Below are 23,733 nucleotides of genomic sequence, written 5' to 3'. Positions count from 1 at the left end.
GAAAGGTATATTTTCATGCATTCGGGTTCTGCTTTGGCGGGACCTTTCCATATCCAGTCTTCTTTCCCCTTTTTTCTTATTATCTTACTTTCTTATTTTCTTACAGAACCATTTTCCTGCTTTATAAAAAATGAATAAAAGGTGAAAATGCTTGATCTAAGGCTTCATTTTTCTTAATTAATTCACCACAAGGATCCGTGAACTCTTTAGCGCTATACCACCTCCATATATGGTTATTTACCACTAGTGTATACCGCTCATCGTCTTCACTTCCTATTGGCCAATTCTCTATTGACAATCTTAGCGTAATGTGCTATGTGCTCAGCAGGCACTCATGTTGTAAGGAAGCCCTAGTCTCCACTGGCAATTTTACTTTGAAGGTAGTGCCACCCACCATGAAACTCAATCCAAATGGGGAAGAGCCAATATACTGCACCTTCCCACTCCAGAGAATCTCAGTGGCTTTTTCATATCCTTCTTTAACCTAGTAGTAGACAAGTCCACCAAAAATTATATTTTATGAGTCTCCCAGCTATAAGATCCCAGGCTTCTAGCCTTTAACATGACCTTTTCCTTCAATGGAAACTTTGAAAAACACACAATAATGTCTCAGGGGAGATTTTGCTTTTTTGGGCCCAAAGATCTGTGAGCATGTTTCATAGCAATTGTTGGAATCTCCCCCTCTACCTCCTCCTCAAACTCAACAGCTCTTTATACACTCTCTGAATGACTGCCACACTATCCTCTTATTCATTCAGATTGTTCCGGCGTGCCCAGTTCTCCAGGACCTCAAGCTTATCTGAAAGCTCTTCCTTGCTAATTACAAGCTCCTTCCTTGTTGTCTACCAGCTGAATTGCGTGCTCCTCCCTTCTCTGCTCCGCCTCATCTTTGCAGTTTCCAATCTCTGTAACTTCATTTCTGAGCTCGCCCGTTTCCCCCACCATTTCTTTTTTAATTGAGATACTGTCTCTTTCATTTCGAGGTAAGTCATTATTCTCTGCTCGCATTGTCGATCAGAAAGTCCTTCTTCCTCTGAACACAAGGGAGTTTGTTCTTGCGTGCCCCGGATGCTTGATCGATGACGAGATGCCACCTCACTCATGGTAAGATAGCTCTTAATTTCCACCACTTTTCTTTAGGTTGACATACTGTGTGCCCTCTCTGCCAATTATTGCGCCAGGGATATTGGCTTAGCTATTGAACCGCAATATTAACACTTATAAGGGGAGCACAGTCCAGATGTATACCACACATTAAGAAAGGTGTAAGGAAGGCAAAATGATTACCAGCATGGTTAAAAGGTGAGGTGAAAGAGGGTATTTTAGCCAAAAGATCGTCATTCAAAAATTGGAAGAAGGATCCAACAGAAGAAAATAGGATAAAGCATTAGGACTGGCAAGTTAAAAGTAAGACATTGATAAGTCAGACTAAAAGAGAATTTGAAAAGAAGTTGGCTGTAGAGGCAAAAACTCACAGTTAAAACTTTTTAAAATATATCAGAAGCAGAAAGCCTATGAGGGAGTCAGTTGGACTGTTAGATGAGAGGCACTTAGAGAAGATAAGGCCATTGCGGAAAGATTAAATGATTTCTTTGCTTTGGTGTTTACTGAAGAGGATGTTGGGAAGATTCCCATTCCAGAGAAGGTTTTCATGGGTAATGATTCAGATGAACTGAACCAAATCACGGTGAACCTAGAAGATGTGGTAGGCCTGATTAACAAACTGAAGAGTAGTAAATCAACTAAACCGGATGGTATACACCCCAGGGTTCTGAAGGAACTAAAAAATGAAATTTCAGATCTATTAGTTAAAATTTGTAGCCTATCATTAATGTCATGGCCCCTGCCCGTGGGTTCCCCCGCGAGCAGGCACTGCTCACTGTTTGCTGTCTTCACCTGATGCGACACGGACGCCGCCGACGTCGGACCTTGCCATGCGGCTGGAGCCACGGACTTAAGTTTCCTCCTGCGGCCCGGAGGCCGCCCTGCCCACTCTGTCTTCACCGTGACCGGAGCCGCGGACTTTGCCATTGTTCATCGCGGCATGGAGCCGCCGCCGCCGTCATCGTCTTCCTCTGGGGCTGGAGGCCGCACCCCCAGGCTGGAGTGGCGGCTGGAGCCGCCCCCGGGGTCTCCTGCAGCGGCTGGAGCCACTGCCATCTTCGGGCCTGCCTCCAGGCTCAGTCCTGCTGCTACGTAGGGACATTGACGCTGTGCAGGCCGCTGTCCGCGGTCCTGCACAAGCTCCTGCTCCTTCCCTCTAGGCATGTGGGCACGCCTCTTCACAGAATTTAAAGGGCCAGCCACAGGAAGTGTGGCTGACCCCACCTATGGACTTATTTCCTGCCTAGCCCTATAAAAGGGCTGTCTTCACAGTACATCTTCGCCTTGCATCGGAGTTACTTCACTCTGGAGGTTCCTGCCTGCCAGAGCTCTGACAGGTCTTCTTCGTGGAGCTCCTCTTCATTTCGTTTCTTCTCGTCTTGTCAAGTCATGTTCGTGCCTGAGGACCCCGTCCAGGTGTCCTGGTGTCTCGTCTTGATCTTCTGCTTCCTGATGTCCCAAGTTCCTTGGTGTCCTGCTCCTGTGTCTTCAGCTCTCCTGAGCCTTTTGGTCCTGTCAGGCCGTACTCTCTTGGATAACGTCTTTCCCGAGCGAGGAGTTGCCTACAGGTGGAATTCGTTCCTCTGCTCCTGAGCCGTCATGTCCTGCCAGCCTTTGCGGAGCTCCAGATGACTTATGGCTTCGTCATCGAAGTTCTGCCTCGGCTGGATTCTTCCCTGCACTCGTCCCGTTCTCAGTGTGGTCCATGACCAGCCTCCTTGGGCTGTGTAGGGCGCGCAGTGGGACAGGGTGGTCCGCGACCAGTCCCGTGGGTGGACTGTGAAGGGCGCCCTGAGAGACAGTGCCAATGTCCTTCCGCCCAGCTCTCGTCTTGTCTTGACTTCGTCAAGTTCCTCGTCTCGTACTGGATGCCGCTGCATCAGTCTTGGTATCATGTCAACATCTTGCTCCTGATGTCGTCGCATCGACCCTGGTCCAGGATGCTGTCACATCGACCATTGGTCTGTGATGTCTTCGCATCAGCCTTGGTGTCATGTCTTCAGCTACCTTGGTGTCATGTCCTGTGCCAGTCCTCGTCTCTGATGCCGTCCACAACAGCCTTGGTGTCATGTCTTCGTCTGTGATGCCGTAGCATCGACCTTGGTGTTATGTCTTCATGTCAAGGCCCGTCTGCCCTCGACCTCAGGCCAGGCATGCTGCTCCATGCCGATCCAAGCGGCAGGTCCAAAAGGGCTCGGAATGGTCGGAGGACCATTCACATTCCAACATCATCATGTTGTTGGCCTTGGGAGTTTGCAGGTCTGTCAGAGGGTAAGCCCGTTAGCCATGCTGGAACACACCGTCAACCCTAGGTTCAGTCCTGGGGTCGGGCTGAGGCCCAAGGGCACACTAAACACCCCGCTCTCAACAGTATGCGAGGCCTTCGAGGCCCGTTATCTGACAATTAAAATCACCCATTGACCCTGAAGACTGGAGGGTGGCCAATGTAATCCCAATATTTAAAAAAGGGTCCAGGGGCGATCCGGGTAACTATGGACCAGTGAGCCTGACTTCAGTGCCGGGAAAAATAGTGGAAACTATTCTCAAGATCAAAATCGTACAGCATATAGAAAGAAATGGTTTAATGGAACACAGTCAAAATGGATTTACCCAAGGGAAGTCTTGCCTCACAAATCTGTTTCACTTTTTTGAAGGGGTTAATAAACATTTATTTATTTTATTTATTTAACAATTTTATATACCGACCTTCATAGTAGATTACCATATCGGATCGGTTTACAGTTTAACAGAGGGAAAAAACTAGAGTAACAAATTCACGTAAACGAAAGATAACCAAAGCAGGAATAAGTCAAAGTTACAATCAACAGGGGGCGGGAACTTGGAAGCTTGCAACAAGCTGGAAAGAAGAAAAGGCCAGTAAAGTAATTTTACCGTAGAGTACAAGTTACAAACTTAAGAACGGTGCTTTAATCTGAAGTCTATACAAGTCTAAACATGTAAATATAAGTGAACCGGTGGATGTAGTGTATTTGGATTTTCAGAAGGCATTTGACAAAGTTCCTCATGAGAGGCTTCTAAGAAAGTAAAAAGTCATGAGATAGGTGGTAATGTCCTTTTGTGGATTACAAACTGGTTAAAAGACAGGAAACAGAGAGTAGGATTAAATGGACAAGTTTCTCAGTGGAAAAGGGTATACAGTGGAGTGCCTCAAGGATCTGTACTAGGACTCATGCTTTTCAATATATTTATAAATGATCTGGAAAGGAATACGATTGTTATGACCGTCAGTCGCAGATGGCTGCAACTGCTCTTACTCACATCATGTGCTGCCGCCCTCTCTTCTTTGGGTGAATTCGCGGCTGTGCCTAGCTGCTTTCAGCGCATGTTGCCCTGTCCCAGGACCCCTCATGGTGGCAGGGACACCACCGACCTCCATGTCTCCTCCGGGCCTTCCTAGGCACGCACGCATGCACGCTACTCAGCCCACCTTTAAGGACGCTAGGGTGGGAACCTTAGGGGCATCTCCTCCTGATGACATCACTAGCCCTGGACTCTTAAGCACCACCAGGGCCTGGCTCTAATCAACTTGGCAACGAGTTCCCTCATTGCTGATTCCTGCTGCTGTCTCCTCGGACTTGTGGTTCCTGTATCCTGCACTTCCTGGCGGGAGACACTCTTCAGCTGCCCGCTCCTCAGGGGCTCACTCCTGTCTCTGGCTATCCCGCTCCTCGGGAAGGCCCTGTGCCTCGGAAGCCCTGCCTGCTGGCTTCCCCGCTCCTCAGGGTCGCTCCTGGAAATAAACTGCTTCTTTGGAGACTCAGTGTTAGTGTATCCTGCTCTGTGGGCCATTGCCTTTCTACTTCAGTGACTGTGCCGTGCTTCCCCGCTCCTTGGGGTAGCACCTTGTGTATTTCAGTGTTTGTGCCGAGCTTCCCCGCTCCTCGAGGCTGCACCTTGTGTACTTCAGTGACTGTGCCACGCTCCCCGCTCCTCGGGGCAGCGCCCTGATTCACTTCAGAGACTGTGCTCACACTTTCCCGCTCCTCGGGGTAGTGTCTATATGCATTGCATTGCTCCTCGGGTAAGCCTACGTCATTTCTCCTGTGCTGACTCACCACATGGCTTGCCCCCTCGGCACTCCTCCATACCCTGCCTCACATTCCCCACTCCTTGGGGCCTGCTCTGCACTCCACCACAGTGAGTTCCTACTCTGTCACTTGCACCCACATCCCAGCCTCTCTCTTTCCGTACTCTCTGGGCTGTGTCATCTGCTTCTACAGACCTTGCTTCCCGACGGTGAGGCCCAGTGGGTCTTCTCCCCGTGGGAGGTACCAACTCTCACTTCGGGCCAAGGGCCCACTAACTCATGGATCCTAACAACGATGAGTATTTTGATCAAATATTCAGAGTAGTTAAATCACAAGCTGATTGAGATAAATTCCAGGAGGACCTTGTGAGACTGGAAAACTGGGAATCCAAATGGCAGATGAAATTTAATGTGGATAAGTGCAAGGTGATGCATATAGGTAAAAGTAACCCATGCTGTAGTTACACGATGTTAGGTTCCATATTAGGAGCTACCTCCCAGGAAAGAGATCTAGGCGTCATAGTGGATAATACATTGAAATCATCGACTCAGTGTGCTGTGGCAGTCAAAAAAGCAAACAGAATGTTGGGAATTATTAGGAAGGGAAAGGTGAATAAAACGGAGGATATCAATATTCCTCTATATCGCTCAATGATGAGACTGCACTTTGGATACTGTGTACAATTCTGGTCGCCGCATCTCAAGAAAGATATAGTTGCGATGGAGAAGATAAAGAGAAGGGCGACCAAAAATGATAAAGGGGATAGAACTGCTCCCCTATGAGGAAAGACTAAAGAGGTTAGGGCTGATCAGCTTGGAGAAGAGATGGCTGAGGGGAGATATGATAGTGGTCTTTAAAATCATGAGAGGTCTAGAACAGGTAAATGTGAATCGGTTATTTACTCTTTCAAACAATAGAAGGACTAGCATGTAGCACATTTAAAACTGGTCAGAGAAAATTCTTTTTCACTCAATGCACAATTAAACTCTGGAATGCATATCCAGCACAGCTCACTGCTTCAACGGCAGGGGGGAATGAAGAAATAGGAGTTACATCCAGACAACATCAAACAAGGCATTGATCTGAGCAACTTGCTCGATACGACAGTTACTACCCTCAAACATTAAGCCTTATACTTTACTTTGATGCAGCTCCAACACTGCTCGCTGCATCAATGGCGGGGGTGGAAGGAAATTAGAATTAAAAAAGTTACCAATAAGGGCCCTGAACTCACCGGTCGGAGTAACAGATAAGTATGAGAACATAAGTGTGAAAGGTTGCTGGGCAGACTGGATGGGCCTATTGGTCTTCTTCTGCCATCATTTCTATGTTTCTATGAATTTGTTGCCAGGAGATGAGGTTAGTGCAGTTAGTGTAGCTGGGTTTACAACATGTTGGCATACGTTCTTGGAGGAGAAGACCATTACCTGCTGTTAATCAAGTTGACTTAGAAAATACCCACTGCTATTACTAGCATCAGTAGTGTGGGATATACTTAGTTTTTGGATACTTGCCAGATACTTGAAGCCTGGATTGGCCACTGTTGGAAACAGGATGCTGGGCTTGATGAACCCTTGGTCTGACCCAGTATGGCAATTTCTTATGTTCTCAATTGGGCATTTATTCAAAGCTCAAATCTCAGGCATCCATTTTGGTCTGTGATATTTCTTCTGGCTATAAATTTTATTTTTATGTTAATTTATTTTATTCAGTTATTCTAATTTTGTAAAATTGTTTTTATTTTATTTGCGATATGTTGCTTTGTTCATTGCTGTGAGCCATTAGCAGCAATCAATAAATGTAAATAAAAAATACAAGTCTGGGTTTTTTAACATTTTTAAATAGATTATTTTAAAGCTAAGTTTTAATTTAGAATATAAGATAGTTTGCTAAATTAAAATATTACATATATGTGTATATCTATATTTATTTGTTTCAGATAAAATGAATCAATGAGTTGCACAACTGGCTAACATCATCCAATAACGCTGATACCAACATGTAACACATTACAAGAACTTTCTAGGAAAAAATTAAACCTTCCTCTGGGCATGCCTGGCAGTATCCATGTCCCTGTGCTCATGCAGTGTGCCTCAGTTTTTTCTTTTTCACAGAGAGCAACAGATGCACTTTTTAGCTAACTATTGCAGTTAGTTGCTGCGCTCCTTTCAGAGTGATTTGCTCCCTCTTTAGGGGTTAAAAGTATGTCGTAGTCCTCCTTTTGTTTTCCTTTGTATTTTATTGAGATTTCTCAGTGTTTTAAAGTATCCTTTCATTTTTTACTTTCCTTTCAGTAGGCCCCCATTTTAGTCTTCCTGGCTGCATAGCCCCTTTAGTTTGACTTTGAATGTTTTAGTTTAAAAATGTCATGCCCTTGATTTTGCAACATCAGTTTTTCTGATGGCAGAAAAGAAGTCCTTAGGCTTCAAGAAGTGGTCAGACAGAGGACAAAAAAAAATGTCTATAATCGACCATCCTAAGACCTGCTAAAGTGTCTGAGTAAAAATTATGATATGTCCCACTGCAGAATCTGCGCTAGGGTGTCGTCAAGGACAATCAAGTTCCACAAGATAAAACTTCAGTCTTTTCTGCAAGAAATAAAAAAAGGTCTGATCCACTGAACTGGTTCCAAAGGAACTGAAGCACAAAGATCATGGAGCTTCTTCAACTACTGGAGATTCATAAGTGACAAAGAAGATTTCAATGTATTCAGCAGTGAAGCCTTGTAATAGACCCAATTAATGAGACCAGTCTTGTTTTCTCAGTTTCCTTTAAGAGAAGCAAACCTCTGCCCCAGGAGGTACATGAAATAGGAACCTAGGAAGCAATTTTTCCACCTGTTCTGCACCCAGGAAATGGCTTTCAAGATTTGACTTGCCCTTGGCAGCAACAGAGCTTCAGGACTTGCCATTGTAATGGTAGATGCTTTAAGCCCCACATATCTACTCAGTTAGAACCAGGGATGTTTTTTGATTAAATCCAGTGCATAGCAAATACTCAGAATATCCCTGTTGGAGGGAGGTTGAGGTTCTATGCAAACCATTGCCCTGTAGTAACTTCTGATTGTTGGGTCCTACAAATAATGGAGGCTACAGATTGCATCTATTGGGAATCCCTCTAAATCTCCTATTGTGGAAAAGATTGACTCTTGGAACCAGGACACTTGCTGGACAAAATGGTGCTGTGGACAAGGGTTACTTTCAGCATCCCCATTCCCTTTTGGGTTCACAGACTCACAGGCTGACTCAAAAAAATGATGTGGTGCCCAGGGCAGTCTCCTTTCTTTCCCACTCCTTATAACAGCCCTAGTTGGTATGCACCAAGAATTGCTAAAATTGAAAATCTCTTCCTTCTTTCAGGCCAAACCTGTCTCATTGCAGGAAATAGGGTAGGGGTTTTATTCCAAATCCTTTCTAATCCTACAGAAAACAGGAAGATACAATCCTATTCTGGACATATGGGCCTTCTGAGAGAGAAGTTTAAAATGCTTAAACTGAACACCTTATTATCCCTTCTAAATGAAGGAGACTGTAAAGGAGGCTATGCTCTTTGGATCTAAAGAAAGCATACATCCATATAACAGGAAGTATCTCAGATTTGCTGAGGGGCCTTATCTCCAATACTAGGCACTACCTTTTGGTGTAGCTTTATGTGCTCAGGTATTTACAAGGATGTCTATATTCGATAAGTTGGGAAACAGACAAGATATCAGGCTAAAATTAGCTGGATAACTTGTCATGGATCTTCAGTGGGACAAGTCTCCTGCTGAATATACTTGGTCAAATTTATCTAGGTACCTTTGGCCTTCTGTGAGCTAATGTACCTGCTTATTTTGTGGTAGTGATTTCAGCTCACAAAGTTGGAGAGCTTCAGATCCTGGTAATTATATTTGCCTCATACTAAATTATATCATAACAGTGAAGTTCTATGCACATATTCAAATTCTTGCCTAAAATTGTCTTTGATTTCTATCTTATTCAGTCAATTATCCTTTCAGTTTTTTTCCTGAGGCTACTTGCCAAGAAAGGTAAATGAGCATCAGACTTTGAATTTTAGGAGCATTATTATCTTCTATTTGGAGTAGACTGGAGACATCAGAAAGTCGAGCCAGCTTTTTGTTTCATTTTATAAGCCTGGGATTACTACTTCATGAAGAACTCACAAGAATAGAAAATATGCCATGCCGGATCACACCAAAGGTCAATTGAGCTCAGTATCCTGTCTCTGACAGTGACCAGTCTGGATCATTAGGAAATAACTGACAGGATTCCAAAGAGTAGATTCATCCTTGTTGCTCACTCCCAGGATTAAGCCATGGCTTCCTTAAATCCACCTGGCTAATAATTGTTTATGGATTTTTCCTCTAAGAACTTGTCCAAACCCTTTTCAAACTCTGCTATGCTATTTGCCTTGACCACAATCTCTAGCAACAAATTCTATAAATTGATTGCCTATTGAGTGGTAAACATATTTTCTTTGATTTGTTTTAAATTTGCTATCTGTTAGCTTTATGGAGCATCCCCTAGTCTCAGTAATGGTAATGGTAATATTTATTTTGATTAACCGATTTTCAAAATGAATTCAAAATGGTGTATAATACCAATAAAATAAACAAATTACATCAAATGAAAAACAAGTTGAAATTTATAAATTAGAGTTCAATAAAACTAACAGAAATCAAATTGCATATAAAAACATCACACACAAAAAAAGAGAAAACAAAAATAAAAAACAATTCAAAGATAAACTTCCAACATGTTGCAGGCAAACATAATGTAGAAAAGGAAATGTCACAATGAATTTCTCTGAATCGCCGTATCCCCACAAGAATAGATATATTTGTTTTGTATTTATTTTAAATTATATAGCTGCATCATCAAGCCTGTCAGCGTGTTCTCTGAATGTTGACAGGAGAGCCGCCCGGACTTCTAATCATCTGCGGCAGTCTTTTTTTTGAGTTTTTCAATTTTGCATTTTTTTAAATTTTACAATCTTTTCTTCACTGCAGCACTTATTTATGATGTAGATCTTAAACAAAAGCTCAACATATGGCCGAAGTTTCGCAGCACCAGCTGCTTCATCAGGAGCTATAGTAAAAGTGCAGAATTCTTATCATAGGCAATCTTTCTCTGTTAAATCGATACCTTCAAAATGGACGAACACCGTCTCACAACTTCTTTCCACAAGACGCAGGCAAACATAATACAGGTCTAAAACCTATATACCTGTTTGAAAAGGTACACAGCTATTCCCTATTTACCTGTTCCACCTGATTCATGATTTTATAAACTTCCATCATGTCCCCTCTCAGTTTTCTCTTCTCCAAGCTGAAGAGCCTAACCTGTTTATCCTTTTTGCATAAGGAAACATTGCATCTCTAACTGGATAGCAAACTACATATACTTTGCTTACAGTCAGCTGGTTTGACCTTAGAATTGCATGTCAAAGGTCTGAGCCATGGCTGTTTTGATGGCCCAGGTGTTCATATATTTACATCTTATTGTTTAGATACAGACTCCTGATATGGCAATAAGTTAGGGCAGTTTATTCTCCAGGGATTTCTAACATGTCAAAAAGAGTTTGTTCTACCTTGTTGGTGGGATTGTTTTCCCCTTTGTTGAAGAAAAACTATCACTTGGGCAGTCCCAGTTGTGTGACACAGTGATTCATCTTATCTTTGGAGAAAACAAAGTTGCTTACCTGTAACAGGAAATCACCAGTCACAGATAGCACCCCCCTTCCCTTATTAGCTTAATGGAACTGAGGCATATGTGGAAACATGGGAGCTGTCATGCATGCCCAGATTGTCTTTCAGGTTTTTCCTGGTGATTCCCTGTTTTCAGAGAACACTTGTGACAGATAAGCAACTTCTTTCTCCTTTTTCCAAGATGTTTTCATGATAAAAACAAATATAAAAAGTAAACATTAATTGATTTGCTTATCGAGCTGTTATATTGCAAAAAATAGGTCAGAATCTAGGGCACTCGGTTTATACCAATCCGTAAATCTGCTCGCAGGCATTTGTATCAGTATTTAATGCTATTGTAGAAAGAGCAATTTTAAGTTTCTGAAATGTGTAAGCTATTATTGTTTTTGTTCTAAAGAACGTTTGTGTGTTTCTTGTTAACCGCTTACCACAAGTTATGCATTATAGGCAGTATATAAGTGTTTTTTAAATAAATAAACAATGTTTTTTAAATGTATTTCTGTTTTAATCTAAATTTAGTATGTTTCGTTCAAAATCTTTTCTTCAGTTTTATCATATTCTAGTTCTAGTGCTACATAAACATTTCCAAAGAGGTTTTAGTAGTTGCATAAATTTGATATAGTTGTACATAGTTGAAAACATTTAATTTGTCTAGTTTGTGGATTTATGTCTCAGAATAAAAGCAAGGTGTGCATTTGTAATTTATAATGAGAAATGGTTTTCTTCATTACAGGCTATATTAAGTCACAGCCTGTTCAATATTTCAAGTGCAATCAGAATAGCATTCTTGAAGAGCAGCTGAAAATCCCACTGATTAATGAATCCAGGGAGAAGGCCCTGGCTATTGCAGCCCAGAAGCAGATGTCAGCCCTTGAGTATGAGCGCAGAAAGGTCACGGGGACTCTGGAGAGCAGCAGCATACGAGCTGCTGTAGCAGCTTTAGGTTTCTCTGAGATTGAGGTAAGATCCGTCTTAGATCTGGCAGAAAAAAAGTATGTTTTCAAGATTAAAGACTTGATTTATCAGGGGGCTTATCCTATTCTGTGCCTGTAAGAACAAGGCATGATAATGCAGACTCTAAATTTTCTCAGTTGAAGAAATTGTACAGACAGTTTCTTGTGTGAGTTTTTTATACTCCATAAAAGCAGCATAATTTTGAAGCTTCAAGAGCTTAAAACAGCCCTGCATATAACATCCAATTAAAACAAGCTGTCAAAGAGTCCCTGGTTCTGATCCTTTTACTTTCTGGATAGTACCTTGGATTTGGACTATCAAATTATTAGAGGGAAATACAGCCATCTCTATATGGTATTCTTGTGGATAGAAGCATGGGACCTCGCATTAGTACCTCTTTGTCTTTATGGCCATTGCCCTATGAAGTAAATCTCAGGTTTTCTTCAGTGGTGCAAGTAGCAGTTCTTTGGTTTTTCAACTGTTGTTGATGTGAGGTCATCACAAATTAATAATTTCATTCCTGTGGTTCTTGACTTCCCTGGGTAATCAAAAACAGGAAAATAGGGCAGAGGGAATCTCATATGTCCATCAATTTTAGATTCAAAAGAGATTTTATTTGTAATAGTCCAGATATATCAACAGATGTTTTCAAATTCATAAAGGGTTGCACAGTTCCCTGACTCGGACTGTGTTTCATACAATAAACTGCATCAGGAGGGACCCAAATCGCGATTTTGTAAGTGTATAAATGTAGAACAACAGACAAACTCCCAGAGTTCAATCTATGCAAAATGGATGTGATGAACAGAGCTTTAAAGCATCCAATCAAGCATTAGAGCTGCTTCAAAACAGGGATGATACAGGATTGAACTATGGGATATTGTTTGTTGTTCTACATTTATACACTTACAAGACTCTGATGTTTTTGGGTCCCTCCCAACCCAGTTTATTGTATGAAACATGGACTGTGCTTGGCACTTTCAGTGGGTACAATCAGTTATAGTATCACTAAGAAAAACTAATTTTAATATCCAAACCCCAGTGAAAAATCAATTATGTGAGGGATAAGGAAAGGAAGAGGAGATAAAGGAAATGTTGGCAAGATTGACAAGGTTGGCAGCACCAGCAACTAAAGAAGTAGTCCTGCACCTAAGCTGAAGCGGGATTTCTTCAAGCCTAAAATGGCAGAAGGCAGCTCTTGTCAGGAGAAACTGACATATGGAGAGCATGTGCTACTGCAGACTTCAAATAAACCTGTTTCACTCCCTTCTGTTTCAAAAAAGAGGAAGAAGGTGGCACAGACACACTTATGAAAGGAGGCAGAGAGTAACAAGGTGAAAGGGATAGGAGAACAGCAATACCCAAAACCAGAAGCACACTCTTCTTTTCTTATTAGAGATGATGCTATGAAGGCAATATTTTCATCTACTGAGTCAGACAAAGAGTCTTTTATCGACTTGTTTGGATCAGAAGAAATAGAAAGGAAACTAGAAGATAATTTGGAAGAAATATATATATTTATTTATTTAAAAGCATTTATTGCCCACCCTTCTTGCGTTCAGAGCCGGGTACATTAAGAACACGCATAATATAGCAACTAGCTAATAAAAGTAATTATTAAGTGAATCAAAAATATGAATAAAACCAAATATCATATAGCATGGCCATACATTGAAATAACAGGCATAAAGTAACAACCAGTCAATAAAAGTCACTATTAAGTCGTTAACACATTGGAGTAGATTTTCAGAGGGGTACGCGCGTAAGATTCATGCGTACCCCCCAAAAACCTACCCCAAACCCCCCCTGCGCACGCTGGATAGAGGTTAATACTTTTCTGTATTTCTTAGATATTGTTTTTCCTTGTGGTATATTGAATTGCCACATACAAGCGGAAGGGGAAACTGAGGGAGGTAACAACTACATCCTCCCCAGTAACCCCTTCATAGATTAAAATTGAAAAGTATTTTAACTCAGTCCCAGAAGTAACTCCCGTTGTAGGAGGCGCTATGATGCCCTTGATTGAGCATAAAGAGGGATCACCTGCCTCATTAATATCCTTAAGTCCGGGAGCGCCGGTTACGCCTTCACCTCCCCTTGCTGGTCTATCTGCATTGGAATCGTTTGACTCCAATGTTTCTTTAGTAGGGGACAAGGCTACACAAAGTGGAGAAGGTGTTGAACCTTGTAAACAAGGTGAAGGAGAAGGTAACGACACACACAATAGAGTGGTATGTGCCGGAATCTTAGGGTCAGAACCTACTTTACTTCACAAACTTGAAAGACCTGCAAAAATAATGCTTGATAGCGTCTGGACCGCTATAATGACTTTGGAAAAGTCTATTACTACTCTTACAAATGTGGTTACAGATGTTAACAAAAGAATGTTGAATATAGAGCAACAGAATGATACACAGAAGACACAGATAAAGGACTTAGAGAAAATACAGACTGGGCTAATACAAGGAGAATTAAAAAATCATATCAAAATGGAGAAAATTGAAAATGATCTGAGATACCTGAACCTGAGGGTAATTAATTTACCACAGGTAGGAGCAATTTCGGTTCAGGAACAATTTAAACAATATCTGGGAACAGTATTAAAAATACCGAAAGAATCTCTCCCGCCTTTGGCAAAAATATATTTCCTACCTGAAAGAAGAGGGAAAGAGAAAGAACAAGTGGAACAGCAAGATCAAAAACATTGATTATTGAATATTACAGAACTATTGGAGTCATCAAATGAAGAAATAGTTTATAAGAGAGGAATAGTTCTTGTTAGATTTATTTTTCTATCGGATAGAGACATGGTGCTTAAACTGTTTCTGAGAAATAGATCTGTGAAATATTACAACCAACAAGTATGGATTTTTCCAGATGTAACTAAATTAACACAAAGTAGAAGGAAGGAATTTTTGGCCTTAAAACAACTGGCAGAGAAGGTGGGGGCCCACATGGTAATCCGTTACCCTAGTAAATGTATGGTAAATTATGTTTATTATGAACCCTCAGATCTGAAAAAGTTCTTAGAAGCTAAGAATTTGTTGGGGGAACTGGCTTCTGATCAAAGGTAATCGCAAGTAGTAGTGAGAATGGGGTTATTAGTACCAGTATATATATATGATGTTAAATTATTGCTTTGATTTTGCTCAAATGAGAAGTTGATTCCCCCAATTTCATTGTACATTGAGTGTTTACAAGAAAGTATAAATATTTCAGAGTAGTTTTTATTTTTCTTCTTTCTCTCTTTCCTTTGGAGAGTTGTAATTGCAGACACTCATATTTTGTAAATGACAGACTTGTGTCATGATTTTGAAAAATTTAATAAAGTTTAAATTAAAAAAAAATAAAAAGCAACTGAGATTGTTTCTTAGCACTTAGACTTTTGAATTATCAGGGAGAGAGTTAAGTTGAAGTCTGGGAGGGACAAACTACATCTTCAAAGCCTGATTTCTACTCTTTCAGCTCTTTCCATTCTTCCACAGTGGCTCTTGTTTGTTTTTATTGTATTAGGAACTTTTATCCCTTGTTTCAAGAATGTTTAATTGTAATCTAAATAGACATTTGGACATCATAGACAATAAATTTGCAAATAAATAAATATTTTAAAGATACATTTTTGATTCAGAAGAGATTTACTTCTAAAGGGCACACAGTATCATATTGCCTATCTCCTTTTGAGTAGTTGAAGAGGATTCATTGGCACTGTTAGGGTGCAAAAATAAAAGTAATGGAAAATGAATGTGCACAGACTTGGCCCAATTTTCTAAGGCTTTTCTCCTATTCTGTGTCTGTGGTAAAAAGCTTTTCTAAACCAGGTCCTTCCTTGCTAATTTTTACAAAATAATGCATTTGTGGATTTGTCAGCTCTCTCGCTCTCATATCTATGAGTGTTCATGAACATGACTCTTGTGTTGCCTACAGACTCACACTTCACTTACGCCTTCTGGACACAAGGGAAGAAAGTTCAGATCTCTTGACTACAGTGTGACAGTGAATATGCCGAAGCACTTTGAAACCCCCCAAAAAATCAGCATTCCTGTTTCAGCAGCATGCCGGGTTAATTTTAAGAAAGTTCCAAAGGAACCGGGTCACTCCAATGAAGGTAATAAAATGTACTGGTGTGCTATGCTGCAGTCATACACTCTCAACTCCAGTAAAGCAAAGTTGCATGTGATTTGTGAGTTTCATTAATGCCGTCCTTGAGAAGGTATTTTTCTAGTGTTATCACTTGGATCATGTTGGCATTCTTCTAAGATGATTTTTCAAGGTTTCAAACCAAATCTGTAATGGATTACATGACAAACACTCAGAGATGGATTCTGACCAACAATACTGTATGTACAAAACCAAAATGATTTTATTAATCTAGATTTGATCGCATGTCACAACAGTGCAATATAGTGTGCCACAGTGAGCCTCAGTGACTCACAAACGAGCCAGAAAGGATCAAGTAAATGATTCCTTTGCCCCAAGATGGATTCTGCTACCTCAGCTTTGCTTCTGAGTTGAGAAAATGAAAATGGAGTGTTCTCCTGAAGAAGTCTTAATTCCTTTTCCTTGCTTTTTGCATAATTATCAATTGTAATCATTGATTCTTCTTTCAAAATAGCTAACTTCCAAAGTAAGTAGCCAAAGAAACTTGCCAAAAATTGAATTCCTGTTTTTCTTCTGGGTGTCACGTGTCTGGGTACTATCCCCTCACAGTCTTGGCCTTTGATTATATGTCTGGGCAGTGTTTCCAAACTGTGTTACACAAGTACTGTGTGATGTTCTCATTTTGCAGCAGTTCTGTGAAAAGCAAGAGAAAAGACTTGCATGAAAATGACTACTAGAACTCCAAGAATATCTATACATTTGTATTATATACAAATATATATTTGTATTAAAGTGGTCAGCCAAGAGGAAAACACAACATCTGTCCAATAGTGACAAGGAATACTACTCCCCCTTAAAAGAAAAACTCATTGTAATCTCATGGAGGTCCATATTTAAACAGTTTTTCTGGCTAAGTTCCGGACTTAACTGGGCAAATAGTGGCTTCTGAATTATTTGCAAAAGTTGGCTAAAAAGCTTAGTTGGATAAGTCAGGGTTGTTCTGGGGCAAAGCAAAGTTAGCCAGATAAACTTACCTGGCTAACTTTCAGATAAGCAGGTATATTTGGTGTCACACCTTTAGCACTGATTCTCCTAGACAAGCAGGATGATAGTCCTCACATACGAGTGGCATCATCGGATGGAGCCTGACATGGAAAACTTATGTCAAAGTTTCTAGAACGTGGTATAGGACATGCTGGGCAGGTCCTATACGCGTGGTATAGGACATGCCCAGCGTGTCCTATACCACGCGTCCATGCAGAGTCCCTCTTCCGTCTCTTTTTTTCTGCGGAGCTTTTGCATTGCAGTTTCTGAGCTCATGTTTCTTTTGGTTTTCAAAAGTTGCTGGAAAGCTTTCCAGCGATATTTTCAGGGGTTTTTTTTGTGACCGTGTCCCTCTCGGTTCCTCTGTATCTTAGTCAGGTTTTTCGGCAGTTCGGTAAGTTTCTTTTCGAGACATCCCCCGTGGCGGCAGTGCCTCGGTGCCTGCCGGCATCGATTGCCTGATGCATCCGTTGTCATTTTTCACCCTTTCAGTTCGTCTTGTGATGGGCTCATCGGGTTTTCATCGGTGCCCACAGTGCTTGAGGACCATGCCCATCACGGACCTGCACGATGTGTGCATCCTCTGACTGGGGGCATCGCATGACATCTGGGGTACCATCTGTGTGACCAAATGACCTTAAAGGGATGTCTCGCTTGTCTTGACAAGATGGAGAAGCTCTTCAGGGTGAGAAAGTCTGACATTGGCATCGGTGGCATCAATGCCGAAGGACCAAGGAGTCGCACAGATGGACACCAAGCCATCGACATTGACAGGGATGTCTGCTCCATCCATGCTGCCAGTGGATAGAGGCACCAGAGTCCAGCTTCTGCCAGTCTCCTCCAGGTCGAGGACATCACGTTCATCATCTTTGACCTTGGCACCAGGGAAAGACTGGGCTGAGCACCGATGGACGCCAAGGAAGCATCGGCACCTGTCACCGTCAATGCACTGTGCCATGCTCGGGTCGGCGCCTGTGCTTGCTGTGATGCCCCTGAAGTGACCCCGCAGCGAGGAATGCCTTTCCTCCATCGATGCTAGGGGTCTTTGACAGTCTCCACCAGTCCTGGTGTAAGTCGCCGATCCACCTCAGGGCTCCAAGGAAGACCTGGCCACCCTTCATGCCTCCCAGTCTGTTTTGGCATCGGTAATTTTTTAGGAGGGCCTGGTGGTCAATCAGGCACTGCAGGGCATCAAGCCTGTGGCACTGATAGTACCGGTACTTGCGCTCTCCCTGTTGGAACCACTGCTAGAGCATCTTGATGTGCTCATCGGGGTATAACTGACCAAGCTAGTGCTGGTTCCCAGCAGGTCATTAATGCCCAGCGAGGCACCGATGCTCCCTCAGCCCAATGCGGTGGTTGTTGCCGTTTCCGAGGAGGAGGAAGCTCCAGCGAGGCTGGCGCTGACACCGCAGCCTACAGTCCCCCCCCCCCCCCTCCAGCTTTGCTGGGGCCACGTGCCTAGACTCCTGGACTCCTGGATTACAGTGATGATGAGGACCCATATGACCACTGGGAGGAGGACACTACAGAATCCTCAGAGGACTCGGAGGGACTCCCTTCAGAACAGTCTCCTCTGGAGGAAGAAAGTAAATCTCCACCTGAGGAGCCTGACCTTCGCAGGTTTTGTGAGGGCGATGGTGGAGGCCATCCCATTTCACTTGATGACGGAGGAGGTTGCAGGCACAAGATGCTGGAAATCCTCCAGTTTGTGGAGGCTCCTAAAGAGATCGTGGAGGTCCCGGTACATAAGATTTTTAAAGAGTCGCTGTTGAGGATTTGGGAGCACCTCCTCACAGTTCCTCTGGTGAACAGAGGTGGACAGGTTTTACTTCATCCAACAGCTGGCATACCAATTGGTAGTGGTCAAATCCGCTCTCAAGAAGGCCTAGTGCTCTCGGACCCATGCATTGGCGCCCCCCCTGGGGAAGGATCACAGGGCGCTGGAAGCTCAGGGGACAATGCTTATAGCCTCCTACCAGCTCTGTATGAGCTAATACTCTCGCAACCTCTGGAAGCAGGTGCAAAAGGCAGCCAAGCGGCTGCCTGAACAGCAGCAAGACACCTTTCTGTCGCTGGTGTGTCAGGGCCTGGAGTGTGGAAAACATGAGGTGCATTCCACCTATGATGTTTTTGAGACTGCAGCAAAAGTCTCTGCAGCGGGAATCGGCACCTGCAGAATGGCTTGGCTGCAGGCCTCAGATCTCTGACCGGAGGTAGAGGTATGACTAGCTGACCTGCTGTGCACAGGAGAGAATCTCTTCGGAGACATGAGAGGGACATGGTGACCCAGTTACGGGACAACCAGGAGACCCTCCAGCATCTCTCCGCCAGCACTTCAGACCCATCCTCCTCAGCCAGGAGGTCTGTGAGGCAGGGTCAGTGGAGGTCTTTCTGCTGCCAGAGGAAGCACTATCCTCCGGCCCCTCGCTCCAGTTCACAGAGGGTGAGCTCCCATGGCCGTCCCAGGCAACAGCGAGCTCCCAAGCCCCAACCGGCACCCCAGCCAAATCCTGATTCGGAGTTTTGGATGGATCATAGGGAGCATAAGCCAGCTGCTTGTACCCGAGATGCTGGACCCCTGACAGGCTATGGTTCTTCCGTGCCCATTTTGGGGGCCATTAGTGCATCAGGAGGTACTGTTAAGGGAGCTCTCCACCCTCTTAATGGCCAGAGCGGTCAAGCTTGTCCCACCAAGGCAAAGGGGGCAGAGATTCTACTCCCAGTACTTCCTGATTCCAAAGAGAACAGGGAGAATCCGTCCCATACTAGACCTAAGGGCCTTGATCAAATTTTCTAAAAGGAAAAGTTCAAGATGGTTTCTCTGGCACCCTGATTCCCTTCCTGCAAAAAGGGGACTGGCTATGCTCCCTCGATTTAAAGGATGCATACACTCACATCGAGATCTTCCCAGGTCACAGGAAGTATCTCAAATTTGTAGTGGGAAAACAGCATTTCCAGTACAAAGTGTTGCCGTTTGGTCTAGAATTGGCCCCACGTATCTTACCAAAGTGCCTGGCCGTGGTGGGGGTGCACCCCTGCAGACTGGGAATGCATATTTTCCCCTATCTGGATGACTGGCTGGTCAAGAACACCTCTCAGGCAGGGACAGAACTGTCTCTGCGCTTGACCATCTGGGTGTTGGAGTCACTAAGATTCGTTATCAACTTCCCGAAGTCCCATCTTAGCCCGTCACCTCAATTGAACTTCAGAGGAACCCTTCCAGACACGGCTTAGGCAAAAGCCTTCCTGCCGCACTCCAGGATGGTCACTTTGGCGTCCATAGCAGAGGTGATTCAGCAGAGCCAGCAGGTATCAGCGAGGCACATGTTGAGGCTGTTGGGCCACATGACCACAACCGTCCATGTTACTCCTTTGGCACGCTTACACATGTGCCGGGCCCAATGGACATTGAGTGGTGGTGTCAGGTCACTCAGGACCTCCAGGCTCGCATCCATATCACTCCATCTCTCCAGGACTCCATTTTCTGGTGGTGGATTCTCTCGAATTTGGAGCGGGGCATATTGTTTCCAAATCCCCCTACTCATATTGTCCTTATCATGGGTGCATCCATCCTAGGGTGGGGTGCTCATGTAGACAGGCTCCACATCCAGGGCCTGTCGTCCACCCAGGATGCACAATGCCAAATCAACTTCCTAGAGCTTTGGGTAATCAGGTACGCTCTGTGGGCTTTCAGAGATCAGCTGTCCAACAAAATTTTCCTGATCCAAACAGACAATCAAGTAGCAATGTGGTATGTCAACAAGCAAGGAGACACAGGGTTATACCTCCGTGTAAGGAAGCGGTCCAGATCTGTTCATGGGCTCCGGGCCATGTATCTGGCCGGAACGGAGAATGTGATAGCGGACAGACTGAGTTGAGCCTTCTGACCCCACAAGTGGTCCCTTGACCAGGGGGTGGCGAACCGGATCTTCCACCTCTGGGAAAGCCCTGGCATGGACTTGTTTGCATCCCCCTGCAACAGGAATGGTACAGGTTGGGCAGCAAACCAACCTCGAACAGCTTTGCCCACCATTCGGTCAAGGTTCTTTTGTACTCGTATCCTCTGATTCTGCTAGTGATGACGACTCTTCTGAAGCTTTGAGAGGACTGGGTGACTATGATCCTCATAACCCCTCATTGGCCTGGTTTCCACTCCTTCGGGAGGTGTTCCCTCTGGGAACCAATTAGTCTGGGAACTTCCCCAGATCTCATCACACAATATCAGGGCAAGCTGCAGCATTCCAACCTCCAGGCCTTGTCGCTCACAGCCTGGATGTTGAGAAGTTAATCCTGCAGCCACTGGATCTTTCAGAGGATGTGTCTCCAGTCCTGGTAGCTTCTCAAAAGTCTTCCACTAGAAAGTCCAATGGACTAAAGTGGAGAGGTTTTCTGTGTGGTGTGAACAAAAGGTCCTAGATCCTTTCTTTTGCCCCACACAAAAGCTGCTTGAATATCTTCTGCACCTCTCGGAAGCTGGTCTAAAACTCACCTCCGTTAGAGTTCCTCTGAGTGCAATTGGCGCATACCACCGAGGTGTAGATGGTATGCTCATCTCTGTGCAGCCTAGAGTTGTACATTTCATGCAGGGTCTGCTTCAATTGAAGCCCCCCCTAAGGCCTCCTGCTGTGTCTTGGGACCTCAATGTACTGCTATCTCAGCTGATGAAAACTTCTTTGTGACCTGAAGTACTTGACCTGGAAGATCATATTTTTGGTTGTGGTTACTTCAGCACGCAAGGTCAGTGAGCTCCAGGCCTTAGTGACTTATTCACCTGATACCAAGTTTTACCATGACAGGATGGTCCTGCGTACCACCCTAAGTTCTTGCATATATTGGTGACGGATTTCCATCTTAATTAGTCAATCGTCCTGCCAGTGTTCTTTCCCAGGCCCCATTCGCACCAAGGTGAACAAGCACTGCACACTTTGGATTGTAAGAGAGCCTTAGCCTTGTATCTGGAGCGGACAGAAGTCCATAGACAGTCCAACCAACTTTTTATTTCTTTTGATAGGAATAGGTTGGGAGTTGCCATTGCCAAACAGACACTTTCCATTGGCGGGACTGCATCTTTTGGTTCATGTCACAACTCTTTCTGTTAGAGCCATGGCAATGTCAGTGGCCCACTTGCAAGCAATTCCCTTGGAGGAGATATGCAGGGCTGCGACATGGAGTTCTCTCCACACATTCACTTCTCACAACTGTCTGGATAGAGGTGGCTGATGTGACAGGAGGTTTGGTCAGTCTGTCCTCTGGAATCTCTTTGAGGTGTAGAAACCAACTCTCCTTGCCTAGGGCCCATTGTTTGGGTTCAGGCTGTCTCCCTCTCTGTTACCAACAGCGCCGTGGTTGTTGTGCCTGTTGGCACCTGTTTGGTGCTTGTTGGTCCCCTTTTGCATTGGGGAGCAGCCTGTAGCTAGGGATTCACTTTTGTGTGAGGACTACCATCCTGCTTGTCCTTAGAGAAAGCAGAGTAGCTTACCTGTAACAGGTGTTCTCCTAGGACAGTCCTCACGAAACCCTCCCGCCACCCCACAGAGTTAAGTTTCTCTTGTGGTTTATAATTTTATTTTTATCATAATTCTATGTTATGAGACTGAAGAGGGACCCCGCATGGACACGTGAGGCATGCTGGGCATGTCCAATGAGCCAAAGTTCTAGAAACTTTGACATAAGTTTTCCGTACCGGGCTCCATCTGATGATGTCACCCATGTATGAGGACGAACATCCTGCTGTCCTAGAAGAACACCTCTTACAGGTAAGCAACTCTGCTTTATCCAGTATAAAATTAGTTGGATTAGTTTATCCAGCTAAATTAGCCAGACACCCCACAGCTGAATGTGTCCCCATGATTATTGCATACACATAAAAGTAGGAAGAAAATCCATTCTTTGATGAATTCTCTGCAACATTCATGTTCAATCAGGTAGACTTTCAGATTCATGTGCAGTCCAGATTTCATTATTATAACTAAGGGCAGACAAACTATATTGTCTACAGCAACTCTGGCCTTCAAATGGTTAAGGCTGGTTAGGATCTCCGATTACTGAATACATATCCAAATTAAACTCATTTTTAATGAAAAGGAATCAAATATGCAAATATGTTTCAGATGTGCTGTTTATTTTAATATCCTTGATACGGGACTAGATGGTGTTGTAAGTATCTATCCCAGTATAAAGCATACTGTAAATGCGTACTGCTTCCTCTTAATTAATAAGTATTAAATTAGAAGCGTGCATATCATTTATTAATATCATACCACAATTTTTCTTAGTAAGGAAAAGCAATTTTAGTTTGACCTCTGCCCTAAATAAAGGTAACAAACTTTTGTAATTCCCACAAAGAAAGTATCACATGCATCTGGTTTGTTGACCTTTTCTAGATCTCATAAAGAACAAATGAAATCATATGACCTCTGTAAAGTGTTTAGTGAAAGAATTCAGTTATTCTGTTACTACTGTAATAACACTGATTTGGACCAACAGTAAGGTAAATGTTTTCATCTTGATGTTTCCATAAATATTGTCCTTTAAAAGTTTGACATTCACTTACCTACAGGAATAGTAATGAATGATAGGGGTATTAAACTGTTTTGGGATTTTTTTTGCAGTTATTTGGAGAGGGAAATTTTGCTATTCTTGAGATCGACATGGTCGCTGAGGGCCATAATTTAAAATTTAGAAAAATTGTTCTAGTATTATATAAAGAATGAAAAAGATGAAACTTGATTAATCATTTCACTTAGGAAACAGCCTCAAGGCCTGTCATATGAA

General features: G+C 43.4%; 1 protein-coding gene across 1 annotated transcript in view; it reads left to right on the top strand.

Annotated features, from left to right (window-relative positions):
- CFAP47 (cilia and flagella associated protein 47) overlaps nucleotides 1–23,733 on the top strand; it is a 1,765,744-nt gene that overhangs the window by 916,480 nt on the left and 825,531 nt on the right. The window contains exons 44-45 of the mRNA XM_029603108.1: nucleotides 11,594–11,820; nucleotides 15,739–15,919. Of these exons, the coding sequence (XP_029458968.1) occupies nucleotides 11,594–11,820; nucleotides 15,739–15,919 (408 nt within the window). The remainder of the gene's footprint in view (nucleotides 1–11,593; nucleotides 11,821–15,738; nucleotides 15,920–23,733) is intronic.

Source organism: Rhinatrema bivittatum, chromosome 5 (assembly GCF_901001135.1).
Source record: "Rhinatrema bivittatum chromosome 5, aRhiBiv1.1, whole genome shotgun sequence".
Lineage (NCBI taxonomy): Eukaryota > Metazoa > Chordata > Amphibia > Gymnophiona > Rhinatrematidae > Rhinatrema > Rhinatrema bivittatum.
The sequence above is the reverse complement of the archived record's forward strand: the minus strand, read 5'-3'. Positions and strand labels throughout refer to the sequence as shown.